General features: G+C 48.6%; 1 protein-coding gene across 1 annotated transcript in view; it reads right to left on the reverse strand.

Annotated features, from left to right (window-relative positions):
- Positions 1-1,165: 1,165 nt before the first annotated feature.
- The window catches only part of IGSF9B (immunoglobulin superfamily, member 9B), a 58,115-nt gene continuing 44,638 nt past the window's right edge, over positions 1,166-14,642 (reverse strand). Inside the window, exons 18-20 of the mRNA XM_006871005.1 lie at positions 12,907-14,556; positions 4,071-4,192; positions 1,166-1,390 (exon numbers count right to left, since the gene is read on the reverse strand). Of these exons, the coding sequence (XP_006871067.1) occupies positions 1,182-1,390; positions 4,071-4,192; positions 12,907-14,556 (1,981 nt within the window). The 3' untranslated portion in view covers positions 1,166-1,181. The remainder of the gene's footprint in view (positions 1,391-4,070; positions 4,193-12,906; positions 14,557-14,642) is intronic.

Genomic DNA, 14,642 nt, shown 5'->3' on the forward strand with positions numbered 1-14,642 from the left:
TTCACAAGCAGCTCAAAGAGCTCCTGAAGGGTGAGGTGGGAGGGGGTGAGTGGAGGGTTAAGCTCTGCACAGCGGCAATTAACCAATCTGGGGAATTGGCTCCCACAAAAGGGAAGGAGGGTCCAATCAGCCACTTTGGAACAGACTCCAGAGGCAGCTATAAATAAAGCCACAGTGGCTTGGCACTCAACACAGGTGGCTTTATCCCTGGCTGGACCAAAAGAACTGACAAGGAAGCTGAGTTTGTGCCCTGGAGGTCTGCTCTCAGCCCCACTGCAACTCAGCTTCTCTGTAGCCTGAGCCAAAATGGAAGAAAGAACAATGTCGGCCTGGCCCTTTGCCACGTCACCATTTCTACACCCAGGAACTAAGAATGGAAGGCTTATCTGCAGTTCTGTGGTAACTCACTGCTGAACCCAAAGTCGGCATCTGGTAGTCATGGCAAGACCCCATGGCTGCTCTGGATGGGAAAAATGAGAGAGACCAAGGTTAACTCAGCTTCGAAGCCATGAATTCTGTTCAGGAGGACCAACACCCCAAGAGGGCCAGCTCACTATTAGCCTACCCACAACGCCAGTGTCTGCGGTCTCATTCTCCTTCCTCCAGCAACCACAGAAATGCTCAGCACTTTGCTTCAGTATACATATATATATACATAGAGAAACTTACATACACGGACATATGCATTTGTGTCTATATCTATATATATGTAGGGTTTGGAAGATGGGCTAGAAGTCCAGCTTTCATCCAGAACTTGAAAGACCGAGACAGAAGCAAAGAGCAATAAAACCCATTGTTTTCCTCTTCTTCACTGGCAATGATATTTGAAGAAAGGGAAAAAAAACAAAACATCAATCTAGTTAAGAGGGCAGACTTCTCGATCCCAAGTTCACTTCCCAATCTCTGCCCAAGACCCCTGGAGCTACCCCAGCCATCATCTGGGAAAAAGGCCAGCTGGCCTTGCTCGACCTGGAGGAAAATACAACCTCAACAGGGCAAAGAGCACACAGACCGGAATCTGCACCATCCTCAGAACTAAGGCTAGGGCAGCTCCTCATGTGTAGAGGACATGTCACCACACGCCACATCCTCCTCCTTTCTCCTCACACAACCTTCATCATGCTTCTCCCCTCCCCTCCTGCTCCACATTCTGCCCTAGGATTATGTGGGATTGTGTTGAGTCACAGCAGAGTGGCGTGGCCTGGGTCGTCATGGTCCACGCTGTTGAGAATCGCTGTCTGGTCTTCTGGAAGCTGGCGGTGGCACAGATCAGACAGGCGAGCAAAGGGATCAGGACGAGAGTGTCTCTTCTTCTTTCGGAGGCAGACAGCTTCATCGGGCCACAGAACCTGAGAGTTTGGAAGCTGCTGAGCCTGGGAGGCAGAACCGTCTAGAGAGAAGGGAGGAGGTAGACAAAAATAGTGGGTGAAAGAAGGAATGTATCCTCACACATACACACACGCTATTTCCTCAGCCAGGAGGACATATATTCCTGGGTTTCTAATATTAAACAAAGGAATCCTGCACATGTGGAAGCAGAGAAACCACCTTCCTCACTACTAAGGCAACAACATTCAACTCTGTTCCCCTTGCGCTAATAAGAGTCCCAGGAAGTGGGGTGGATAGGATTTTCCTCTCTGCAGACTCACAGGTCTAATTCATCTGTAGGTACTTTTTGAGTGCTCCCTGAGTGCTAAGCATCATGCTTGGTGCTGGAGCTCAGGACTTCTCAGAAGGGTTAGAGAGGAGACTCAGTATGTTTTTACCTATGGTTGCAAGTAATGATGCACTGGCTGGAAATTTCTACACATGAATTTAATTATCTACAACATAGCCACCCCACTGCCTCATTTGTTCTTCTGGGAAAACAGTGGTAAATCCCTTGTATTCTAGAAGATTATACCTTAGGCAAAAGACAAACTGGAAAGATTTTTAAAAGCACCAAAAAATGCTCCCGATACTGAAAGTGCTACAAAGAAAGATAAAATAGGGTCATGTGGCAGCAAATGAAAAAACAACAAAACAAAACTGCTTTTTCTTATTTGAAGGATTAAGAATTGAGTCTTGAATGATGAGAAACAAGCAGCTATCCAAAGATCTGAGGGAAAAATTATTTTCAACAAAAGGAATGGCAATTGTGGAGCCCCTGAGCTGAGAGCAAATGTGACTCCAAAACTGTGCTGGATGGAGTAGGGTGAGCAAGAGGTGAAGACAGTAAGACTGAAAAGACAGGTGGGGGGGCATTGGAAGGAATGTGGATCCTGCTCTGGCCACAACAGGAAGTTTGGGGACATTTTTAATTAGAAGTGTGTGTATGTGCACACGTGTGTTCATCTCTATGTGTACATACTAGGGAGAGTTGTGCTTCTTTTAAAGATCATTCTGGTTGCTGTGTGCAACGTATATGATGGAAGGAATACAGGTAGAGGCAGAAAAATGAGTAAGGAGCCTACAGCAATAGTTGAAGCATAAGAAAAGAGGGACTTAGAATTGGGTTTTAAAGGCTGAGACAATGAAAAAAGGTCAGATTCAGGATATGTTTTAAAAGTGGAACCTAATGGATTAGAAGTGAGCTATAGGGTAAGAGAACTGAGAATGAAGTGGTCTGAGCAGCTGAGAGACTACAGCAATAATTGTTAAACTGGGGAAGTAACTCATGGGTTCCCAAGAGTAAAAATCAACTGGAAGGCAAAGAATTTGGTTTGGGTATAAGCAGTAGATACTAAAGATATATTAAAAAAAAAAAAAAATCAGCAGGCTTCCTTGACAGTCTGACAGGATCCTAGAGCTATTAATAAAAAGAGTATTTTATTTGATAGGTATAAAGGAACTTTCTAAAGTCTAAAAAAGAAGCAAATTAATTTTGAGTTATCTCAGAATCTTCTGGATAAACACTACACATATTTCAATAGAGGTGTCCTTTCTATAGCATAAGGAGATTTAACTCTATCTCACTGAGAAAACTCTAGCCAACCTATAGAGGCTGGGTCGATGGAGTACCAAACCAAACCAAAAGCCAAACTAGTTGCCAATGAGTAGACTCCAATTCATGGTAACAATCCATGTATTACAGAATAGAACTGTTCTCCATAAGGCTTTCTTGGCTGTGACATTTCAGATGTATATCACCCTGCCTTCTCCCAAGACACCTCTGGGTAGATTTGAACCATCAACTTTTAGGATTGTAGTTGAGTGCTTAACCATTTGTGCCTCTCAAGGGACACCCTATGCACTAACAACCAATCAAAAACCAAACCCACTGAGATCAAGTCAACTACAACTCATAGCAGCCCTACGTTGTTGTTGTTAAGTGTCATGGAGTTGGTCGGTACCAATTCAGTGACCCTGTATAAAGTTTCCCAGGAACGATCAGTGAGTTTGAACTGTCAAGCTTAAGATTCAAACCAAAATTGTGGTCCAGTGCTTATCCTACAGTGTCACAACAGGAATCCTTACAGCAACTTTGCAGGGCAGAGTAAAAGAGCCCTATGGGGTTTCCAAAGCTGTAATCTTGATGGAAGCAGGCTGCCACATCTTTCTTACGTAGATTGGCTGATAGGTTCATAGTTGAGCACATTATCCACTGCACCACTAGGGCACCTTAAGCACTGAGTAGAATCTCATAATTCCCATGTTCAATGAGAAGGTTTGAAAACATAGAGATGGAAGCTATAAGGATATTTCTAAGGTATATTGCAAAATGTTAAAATTACGATATTATTTATGTTAGTAAAAAACACATTAAAACAACACAATATATTTTCAAAAGACCTAAGCACAGAAGAGGTTCTGAAAGCACATGCACCAACTAACAGTAATGGTCTTCCTATGTGGGATGGAAGAATTGCAAGAGCAATTCTAATTCAAGTCTGAAAAAAAATCTCATTTTTACATGAAAATTGTATCTGTGTATTACTTGACAGTCAATGTGAAAAAGAATCAAAGACTAAAAGAAGCTGGTGGATTCGATTCTTGAGAAAACCCATGGTTGCGATCTTGAGTCAAACAATTCTCATAATAACGGTAATGCTAGGTGGAAAGAGAGGAGCAGGACTCTTGCCACCATTTACCGGATCGTTTCTTTGACTTCGAAGAGCCCTTGGATGACTTTTTGGGCTTCTTTATCCGTTGGTATTTCAGCGCCTCCAGCCTCTCAGGTGCAGCAGCAGTCCCAGGTGCAGGTGGATGTGTTCTGGAAGGGACAATTAGAAAGGCACAGGTCAGCTCCCAGAGAGGGAACTTCTGAAAAGGGCCTGGATCAAAACCAAATAGCAGACCACTGGAGAGCAGAATACAGTTCTAGTAGTCCAAGATGTCCATGTTGGTTCCTTGACACCTGCCTTCCTACTGCTCCTGGAAGTAAGAAAATCCAGTCGAAAACTCCAGCAGTGGGAGGCCTACCTCAAATGGAAATCAATCGGTAGAGCAATCAGAAGACCCTAGGAAAGGAAGAGAGAGACTTTAATAGTAAGCCCCATCACATACAACTCAAGCTGGAATGAGTAAGGGTCAGAGGAGGAAGCAGCCTCAACATCTGAAGTTCCTAGAAATCATCACAATTAAGACCTTTAAATGAAAAGTAAAAGGGTAGATAGATTAAAGCAGGAGGTAAGCAACCCAATTAACTTGACTACAGATCTGTCCTCCTTCTCCAGGAAGGGGAAGACCAGGGCTAAGTAAGAAACCGGTACCCAAAGAGAGGGATGGTCCATAAAACCCAGCTTCACTGGGTTGCTGCTTTTCCATATAAAAGATTCAGGCAAAGCCCTAAGCAACAGTAGAAATTACTTGTCATATGCCAACATTCTCCAGACTAGGTTCAGAGTTCCTCACATAAGAGAAAGGAAGACAGCAGAAGTATTCAACCCTGACAACCTTGCAAAACCCCTGCAACATGTAACAAGTAATCAGTGAATTCTCTATATTTTAAGATTAAAAAGAGACACAAATTACTGGAAGAGGAGACCACATAGGTCTCTCTTTCTCCATCCCAACTGTAGAATAAATTTTGCTATCTGTCGGATGGATTGATTGTACAGTTAAGACAAAGCAGACAATGCAATTGAAACCTGTGCAGCTCAGTTGACAAACGGGGCCAAGTAGAGATGAGGGGAAGAGCTGGCTGTGACAATTCTGTGCATATTGGGAGAATTTTTCAAGAGTCATAAAGAAGAAAAGCTAGTACATATGTTATCAATTCCTTTTCTTCTAATGGTAAGCCAGCCTCAGAGCCTGAGGTATACGGGGAGAAGAAGAGAGATAGGTAACACTTTCTTATACACCTCCACTGGCTTTAGTACATGATCAGAAAAGGAGGGATGCTCTGGTGTCATGATGGACTGAGGTGACTCACACTTCTCCTCATCTCAACCCTAAACTCCCTCCCCCACCCCTAGTAGAGTCCATTTTTGGTAAATTCTCATTAAAAGCAATACGACGGCCAGGAGAAAAGCCACACCCAGAAGGTTGGCAATCTATCTGAGGTGAAAAATGATGGAGAGTTGGGAAGATACAACGCTACCTCCACACCACTGGATATCCTCAGACGGAGGAATGGAAAAGTTATAGACTAATGGCAGACAAGCCTTTGGTCCTTAGGGCTTTCTGCATTATTTGGTGATGTACTGATCTCCATCTTCTCGATAGAGATCTTTGCTCCATAGACCTTTAGTCCAAAGACTCTCAAGAAGCTCCCTTAAAGTTCAAGTCAAAGACAACGCCTTGATTCCCCCAATGCCCTCCTGAATTAAGAAGCAAATGCAGAACTACATACATGCGTGCACACACATATACATTCTCTTCAGAGAATTAGTTCACTCTCCCATCAGATGTATGGTTGCACCCCAAGTCCCCATATGCCAATGCTCTATTTTATTCTCATTTACAAACACCATGATCAATCCATAGAGATCCTATGCACCACCACCACATCAGCAGCAACGGAAGGGTAATTTAGAAGAAAAGCAAAGGGTGGAAATGACTAGAACCTCCGAAACCATAACTTTCCCAATTAGTGAGTGAAGTGAGGGTCCTCACATCCAGAGATTTCTTCACTTCCCCACTTCTTCATCTTCATGCTGCCTGAAAGAGATTCAGAGATCTGAACCCACCGATTAGTTTATCTCTGTCTCCTTGTTCTGGCCAGCCTCTTCAGAAAGACCACACAATGTGACTGATACATGGTCTAATGCATGGCCTATGACAAGGCAAGTGAACCCCGAGAGCAGTGCTCTTCAACATAATCCAGAGTGACCGACCAGGGCATGAGAGAAACTGGTACACAGTACCCCTGAAAATTCCTAAGAATTCTGCAAGTGAGGTGAAACTTTCAAAGATGATAGTATTAGTACAGTCAACATATTATTACTATTACTGTTCCTACCACACAGCATTTATTTACCACTAAGCCATGCCAGGCACTGTTCTACACACACTACAATAATTTTCTTTAATCCTTACAACAACTTTAAGAGATGCATACTATGTTGATTACAGTTTTCAGATGAAGAAGCTAAGACTGACAGAAATTAAGTATCTGATCTAATAATCCAGCTATTATGTGATAGAGTCATAACTTAGAATTATATTAAACTGCTTTCTAAATGGTTATACAAAGGTAAATTAAAAATACTGCTACAAATATCATAGAAACTTATTAAACAAAAATAGAATACTTTGACGCTATTATTTCTTGACATGTCATCCACCTATGTCTATACCCTTCTGGTGGTAATATTTCCATCTCTCTAAAAGGAGTCCTGGTGTGGTGCTGTGGGCTAATGAGTCAGACTGCAAAGTCATTTGAACTGCAAGGTCAGCGGTTCAAGCTCACCAGCTGCTCCTTGGAAACCCTATACAGGGTGTCACTATGGGTTGGGATCGACTCGATGGCACTTAACAACAACAACAAGGAGCTCTGGTACCATAGTGGTTATGAATTGGGCTGCTAACCTCAAGGTTGGCAGTTTAAAACTACCAGCCGTTCCATGGGAGAAAGATGAGGCTTTCTGCTCCTGTAAAGATTGACAGCCTTGGAAACCCTGTGCAGGGTCACTATGAGTCAAAACTGATTCCATGGTACTTAACAAAAACAACAACCCATCCCTGGAGAATTCTGCATTCTTCACTTTACACCACATCAAATGACAGTCTGGGCATCCTCAAGAGACACAAATCATGTTCCTTGGGGACATTTTTTGGTGAACAAAATGAAATCTAAATGGGTAAGAAGAGGGCTATAGAATGGATGAGGTAAGAGTGAGCAGGTGCATTGTCATGATGGAAAACAATTACCCAGTGCAACTTTCTTGGCCTTTTTCTCACTTTCTCAGAACTACTTCTTTATAAACAAACCCCCATGACTGTTCTGTGTCCTCTGAGAAAATCTATCAAGATTACTCCTGGAGAATCCCAAAAAGTAGTAACTATAAACTTCTGAGCTGACCTTTCTTCCTTGAATTGATTTGGCCTAGCAGATCCCCTTGGAAGTCGCTGTTTGGATTGGACCTTTGGTTTTAAGACACCATTAAAGAGACTGAGACAAGGGTATTACTGAGCGAACTTGTCTGCAACCATCCACTGATCACAGGGACATATCTAAATACATGTTGTGAGGAATAAATCCTGTGTATATGTGAACAGGACCCCTAGTAGCAATACTTTATGACTTACACAAATGAGAAAAACACTGTTTCCACACTACACCTAAAAATAAGTCTGCCGGCAACATACTCACTGATGTCATCTCTGTAACATTCTCTGACCCTGAAGCAAAGTCAGAGCAGAACAGAACAGAGATGGAAAAGGCAGCAAGTTCAAGTTATGTCTGCAAAACATCCCCCAAAGTAATAATCAATCTATGAATGAGCATAAGACAACATCCGCCTGTGAAACTGCCAAGTGGCAGCCACTTTAAGATACTTGTTTGCCATCTGTCTTCACTCCTGACCCAGTGCTCAAACACAGAGACATGGTGGAAGGAGGTTCTTGGAAACACTCAGATACTCCCTTCCTGTGTAGGGATAAGATGTGAGAGGGGGGCTAGATATTGGTTTTTATTTTGGAAAATTATATAGAAAAAAAAAAACAAAAACAAAACATGAAATATGTCTCACCCAGCTTTTACCTGCAGCATTTGAAGCTCTTTGGATTGAGCTAGCCTCCCCTTTTAGAGTGGGGCCATGCCCTCTTGCCCATACCAGTCCTACTTGGGGATTTTTCTGGTAATGAAACATTTGGAGAGAGCTTGGGTAAAGTACCTTCTTCATCAGCCTGGAATGAGGTGCTCAAGCAAACTTGAGGCTGACTCTTCAGGTACCCTATTAGAACTCATCCCTGAGCACTCCAAAGTTGAGGGGGCAGTGGTCTCCCAAAGCAACCTAAATTCGCCTACAGCAGGGATGGGGAACGTTCAGCCTGTGGGTCCTATAAGGCCTGAGAAATCATTTGATCTGACCTTGCCATGGCAAGTGCAGTTCCAGCCATCACATTAGGGGTGGGTTAATTAAATGTTTGACCAAATATAGCAGGTTAATTTTTTAAGTTGGTAATTTTCTATGGCCAGCCTACAAATGATGTTATTAATTTTGGCAGAAAATAAGGTTCCATACCCACCCCACCCCTGTCTAAAGCAGGCAGGAATTTTCCTCTTCATCCTCAAAGCCTGGCAAGTTTGCTAGGCCTTCCACATTGTGTCTCTCACAAGCCCCAGTTCTCTGACACCATCAACATGCCTTGTATTCAGAATGACCAGTAATTGCCTGGAATGCACTTTTCAATTCCTATTTTGCTTTTTTTATGCAAAACCCAAACCATTTAGCACAAGAGGCTCTATCTGCTGATTTTTCTGCTCAACAAGGTAACTGGGCAAAGAACAAGAAAACCACCAGGACTTGTGATTCAGATTCCATCCCTTGATGCCCTGCAGGTAACCCCAGTCAACAGACAGATGCAATGGTTTTAAGAGCATTTTCCTCCTCACCTTAGTTGCCTGAAAGCAAACACTGTTCTTTTGATTATGCACTGTGATAGGGTACAGAGGAGTATCACTCATATGCATGGTAGAAGCAAAATGGAAACTCAAGTCTGGAGGTCAGTACCCAATCCCACTTTAACTACAAGATAGTGCCTTTCTAATATGGTCAGCACAGGTTTCCAAATGGGAGCTCCTTTCTGGGGTTTATCCAATAGAAGGGACCACATGCATATCCCAGACCCACCTGTATTGCTGAGGTCATAGGAGGTATTAACAGAAAGGGTGATTTGAAGATGTGAGACTAGGATGCTTCTAGTGTCGGGAAGGGAGCTGAGAGCACAGTGCTGCCTCCCAGCAGGCTGCAACAATGACTAGTCCACACGACACAACTCCCCATCCAGATATGGGAAGTTGGGAAGAGAAAAAAGGAGCTGAAAGGGGAACAATTATAGGAGGAGGAAGAGGGAAGAGGAAAGAAGTAGACGGAGAAAGGAACAGAGAATGGGGAAGAAAGAAGAGAGGCACAGGGAACAATTACAGCGGAAGGAAGAGGAGAGACGTGGAAGGAAAAAGGAACAGAGAGAATGCACGGAGACAAGAGGTGCTACAGCCTCTCCAAGCAAGACCAAGTGTAGACATGCAAAGACACAGCATGAAGACAGCTTTGAGACAGGGCCTCACAGCTCCCAATGGCCCCCATAGCTGCCATACCCTGGGGTCGTTCCGCAAGCAGGCAGGTGGGCGGGTGGCCCTGCCACCTCAGCACTTCTCCCAAGCTGAGGACACTGGTGGCCTGGGAAGAAACAATGGCTCCGCATCTCTGCCCCTGGTTTCTGGGTTTACCACAGAAGTGTCAGGGGTGCTCAGTGCCCTCAAATCAGGTACAGCAGGGGCACTAAGGAAAAGGAGGGGTCCAGGCACTTTTCCAGAGCTGGGGTGAGAGAACTGGCACCCGCCCTATCTTACCTCTGAGGTCAACAGAGAAGTCAACACTAGGGAATGGGAAGGCAAGACAGGGCGAAGGAGACTCTCTGGAGCTCCCAGCAGGAGACCTCTGAGCAGGTGAGCAGGCATCACTTCCTGCTCCCTCCACAAACCTCCCATGCCACAGTGTGCCCTCAACTCTATGTCTCATGGCTGCTGACTACGTTCTAGTCACAGATCATAAGAAATGGCAAGGCAGTGCCTTTTGTGGGAGGCAATTCTTACTGAGTCCTGAGTTATAATCGTCTTCCTTGGATATCTCTAGTTGAAAAGAGATGTAGATATTTCTCACCTACGGATGCCAGACATACCCCAAAGGGCAGCTCTCTCACCCCCACCAAGCGCCTGGTGTCCATATAACGTGCCACTGAAGCACAGGCAATGGAGTCTGTGGTAAAGGGAGCCTCTTCTTGAGACATCTTGAGTGCCACAGAGGAACCTCTTTAAGAGACTGATACCTCTCTAAATGCCCAAGTTCCTGGAGCCACCATCACAAATGAAAAGATACGGGGTGTACCACCACCTGTTGCTTCCTGCCTTGGAGAGCCCTCTGTCTTCCCCTGCTGGAGTGCTCCTCCTAAGACCCCTTCCTAAAGCTTGTGCCCAAGCTGGCTGGGGAGGCTAAAGGAGTCTAAAAAGCAAGGTGAGCCTGAGAGAAAGGTACAACTCCTAGTCTTGTAGCCATGAGGAGCAAGCTACAGAGTGTGAGGAATATGGAGCAGTGGGGACAAATCCCCACCCTTGGTCTGGCAGCACTATGGAAAGCCGGTCCTGAGGAAGATTGGCCTCCTCACAGACCCACTGCTAAAGGTAGAGCTGGGCCACGGTCCAGCCTTGGGCACCTTGAGAATACTGAATAGTATTCAGAGTCCAAGAAGACAGTGGAAGTCAGAAGCCCAGGGGGGCGGTGACCCAAGTCTTCAGGAGAGGGAGGGGCCACTATTGCAGTGGCTGCTGGGAAAAAGGAAGGAGGGGGTGTCCAGACTCCAAGGATGCAGAGATGCAGAGCAGACCTTGGGGTTCTAGCCCTCCAATGCATGCAGCCCCAGAGCTTCTGTCAGAAGCTCCTGTGGGTGGCAGCAGTGAGGAAAACTGTGGGGCCTTTAGGGTAGGATGGGGGTCCGAAGCTGCAGCCAGGCAGTGACAAAGCGCGGCCCGGAGCTGTGGAAGCAGTACTCTGTGAGGAACCCAGAAGCCTTGGGTACCTGGGCAGCAGAGGCTGCCGCCCCTACAGAGGGAGTGAGAGGGGAGATGGCATGGCTGTCCCCTCATTCCCCTTTAAAGGAAGCAATGGCCCTGGCGAAGCCCCATCCGTCTGTCCATCCACCCGCCCCCAGCCCTGCCCAAGCCGCGGAAGGAACTCCCTTACCTATTGAGCTGAGGAGAGGCTTGTCTCGACAACACTGCCCAGATAGCTGAGATCAATCAGAAACAAAGCAGTTATCAACACCAGCCTGGGGAACCACCCCACAAACCCAGAGGGAAGGAGGGAAGGAGGCAGGGAGCAGAGAACCGGCAGGCAGCCGAGAATGGGTTGAGGGGAGGAGAGGAGACAGAGAAGCACAAACTATGGGACAAAGCAGATGAGCTCGCAGCACAAAGCACAGACAACAGGGCTGGGCTGCAGCGGCGCACGTCTCCTGCACCGCAGACACACACTGGGTGTGCCGCTCCTAGCCACACGTGTGCCTGTCTTCTAAAGAGCGGCCCACTCCCTGCTCCTCCCACAGAGGGGCCGGGCCGCAGGGGTGCTGAGGGTGGGAGGTGAGGCTTGCACTCCCAGGTACCAGAGAGCGGAGTGGAGCGAGGGTCCCTGCTTAGGGACAAGGAAGAGTGCTAGGCACCTCCTCCTCAACCTCCTCCACCCTTCCTACCACCACCCAGCCTCCTCTGGGCCTCTCTGCTGCTCTCCACAGGCAGCTACACCAAGAAGAGACCAAGGACAAAACCAGAAAGAAAGAGGGAGCAACTCAGGGGACACTTGGAGATGTTGCAGACTATTCTGAGCAGGTCTGGTCACCCCAAAGAAGATGGGGAGAGAGAAGAGGTAAACAGAGAGACTGAGACTCAAGAAGAAAGGAAGGGCAAGGAGGAGGAGAGGGAAGAAAGGTGAGAAGAAGGACAAGAGAAAAGAGGTACAGACAGTGGTCCAGGTAGACTCTGGTACCTGGAATACCAGCTGCTACAGTTTACAGAGTGCTCTTTCAGTCGGTCTGCTTGTGGGAGCTGCTTTGTCTGTCTGTCTGTCTGCAGCTTCCTGCGAGGCACACAGGTGGGATGGGGTGTGTGGCTCCGGGAAGACCATTCATCAGGCCTGAGAGATGTCTCCCCACCTTCAGGACGACCGACCCCTTTAGGAGAGGCTGCCGGGAGGGCCTGGAGGCCGGCGCTCACTAGGGCTGCTAAGGGGCAGGAGTTTGGGAAGAGGAGGCCCCTGGCGTGGTGGTCCAGGGAGATCACAGTGCTGTGTCCTGCTTAGCAAGGAGGAAGGGCCAGGGAAGAAAAGGAAGCTGGACACAGGCTTCTGGGCAATCCCCTGAAATAGCCACCCAACACCAAGACACCATAGAGGTGTGGCAGCCCTCAGCTCCCAGAGAAACCATGAGAGACCACTCAGAAAGGCCATCCTCTCTAATCCACCAGGCCGCCTCCCCTTCCCATTAGTGACCATGCTCCCAGTTATTCTGGGGCCTCCTAAGAGCTCTGTGCTGGGTGGAGAAGATCCCTCATGCTTCCGGCAGGGTACCTGGGCAGGTAAGCCCCACCCCCACCCAGTGACCACACCCTGCTAATGCCAACAAGAACTCCTCTCCCAGAGGGATGCTGCAGCATGTCCAAACAAGCCCTGTCATTTGGGTTGATGGAAGGGGTGGAGGGCAGGGTAGGGAATGGGGGGTGGGGGAAGGAACTGGACCAGAAGAAGGGTAGGGAAAGCAGCTCATACTCACCCTGAAGTAGGTAACGTCGGTGGGGGGGGCTCTGGTCTGAGCAGCTCCTCCCCCATTCTGCGAGGGGAAGATGTCTGTCCAAACACGTCCAAGCTGTCCCCGGGCCCTGCAGAGCCCAACGGTGGGGAGGGGTAACCCGTGGCCAGTGTGGTAAAGCCCATGGCAGGGCGATAGCTGGGGCTGCCACTGCGGCTGCTCTGAGACGGGGAGCCCGTGGACGGTGTGGACTTTCGGGAGAAGCTGACGGCGGCCGGTGGCTGCAGGGTGATCTCGGACATCTCTGCCTGCTGCAGGAGGCCTGGCCGAGGCCGGGCCCGGGCGGCCAGCTCCGGGGAGCCCGTGCGGGAACTCAGAGGACTTTGGGTTAGAGGTGAGAGCCGTGAGGGCTGTAGCACCACTTGATGTAAACTGGGCTCGGTTCGCCGGGCCTGCCGGGGGTTGGGCCGGGGCAGGGGCTGGGGCTCGTACCACCGGGTATCCAGGCCGAAGGTGCTGGGGCCAGCCCGTCCCCCCGACTCAGCCGGCTCAGGGTAAGGCAACACCGGTATGCCCATGCCTTGGCTGGTGTGTCTGAGCTGCCCTTGGCTCACCAGAGGTTGCATAGGCTTGTCCTGCCACTTGGCAGCGGTGGGCGCTGAGGCTGGGCCCCTTCCCGGAGACTTGCCTGCCCAGCTCTTTGGTGCCTCCAGAGATAGGATGCCCGGGTAGGCCGCGGGCACCTGGAGGGAGGCAGGGGGCAGTCCTCGGGGGAGACAGGCCTGGGACTGCAGACTCTCCGCTACATCGCAGGGGTGTAGCTGGTGAGGAAACATCATGGTCGGGGCCTCCAGCCCCCCAAAGGGGAACTCTGGCCGGCCCCAGGGCTCAGGGGAGCGCCCACCCGTTGGTGTCTGAGTCAAGGGCAGCGTGCTGTTGGACGCATTCTCTCCATTCTCCTCAGGGATAGTGGGGTGGCCGAAAGGACCTTCAGTGTGCAGGGGTGGGGACGACATGACAGAGCTCAAAGGGCTGCCCACTTCTGGCATGTAGAAGGGGGGTGGCTCCACCTCCCCGGGGCTGCTGCTGCTGAGGTACCCGTAATACTGGCCATGGTGGAAGGGCCGGGGCGCTGGTGGCCGGGCTTGGCCTGTGGCCTGGAGCCGCCCTTCCAGGCCACTGTGGCCCTCCAGCCCCCGGGGCTGGAACCGAGGGCTGTATGCTGGTGGTGGCAGGTAGGACTCCTGGCTAGATGACATTGGGGTCAGCTGAGACTTGAGGGCAGCCACAGAGGTGGGCACCAGCGGATCGTCATTCTCTTCATCAGACTGGCGGAATTCAGGATACATGTCTGTCTCCTCGGCAAAGGGAAAGCCCTCGATGCGTCTACTCTTCATCGAGGGCTCCATTTCTGAGGGGCCCATCACGAAGCGCCCATCAGGACCCCTGCTGATGAGTTCAATGGGTGTGGTCGCCTCGGCCTCGGCCTCGGCCTTGGCCACGCTGTACTTCTTACTGCTGATGGCCCTCTTGGTCTTCTTATATAGAGACAGCTCCTTTTCCCGTGTGGGACTCAGCATCCTTTTGGCTGCTGGTTGGCCCTGGTCATCTGAGGATTCCGATGGGGCCCGGAGTGTACGGATGCTCTCAGGGCTCACCTTCCCCGAGGACAAGCTGCAGAGGGTAGAGAGCAAGCAGAAACTAAAGCATCCAAAGTAGAGCTTACCCCTCCTTCTTGTTCTCTTAGCAACAACAACAGT

This window comes from Chrysochloris asiatica, unplaced genomic scaffold (assembly GCF_000296735.1).
Source record: "Chrysochloris asiatica unplaced genomic scaffold, ChrAsi1.0 scaffold00158, whole genome shotgun sequence".
NCBI lineage: Eukaryota > Metazoa > Chordata > Mammalia > Afrosoricida > Chrysochloridae > Chrysochloris > Chrysochloris asiatica.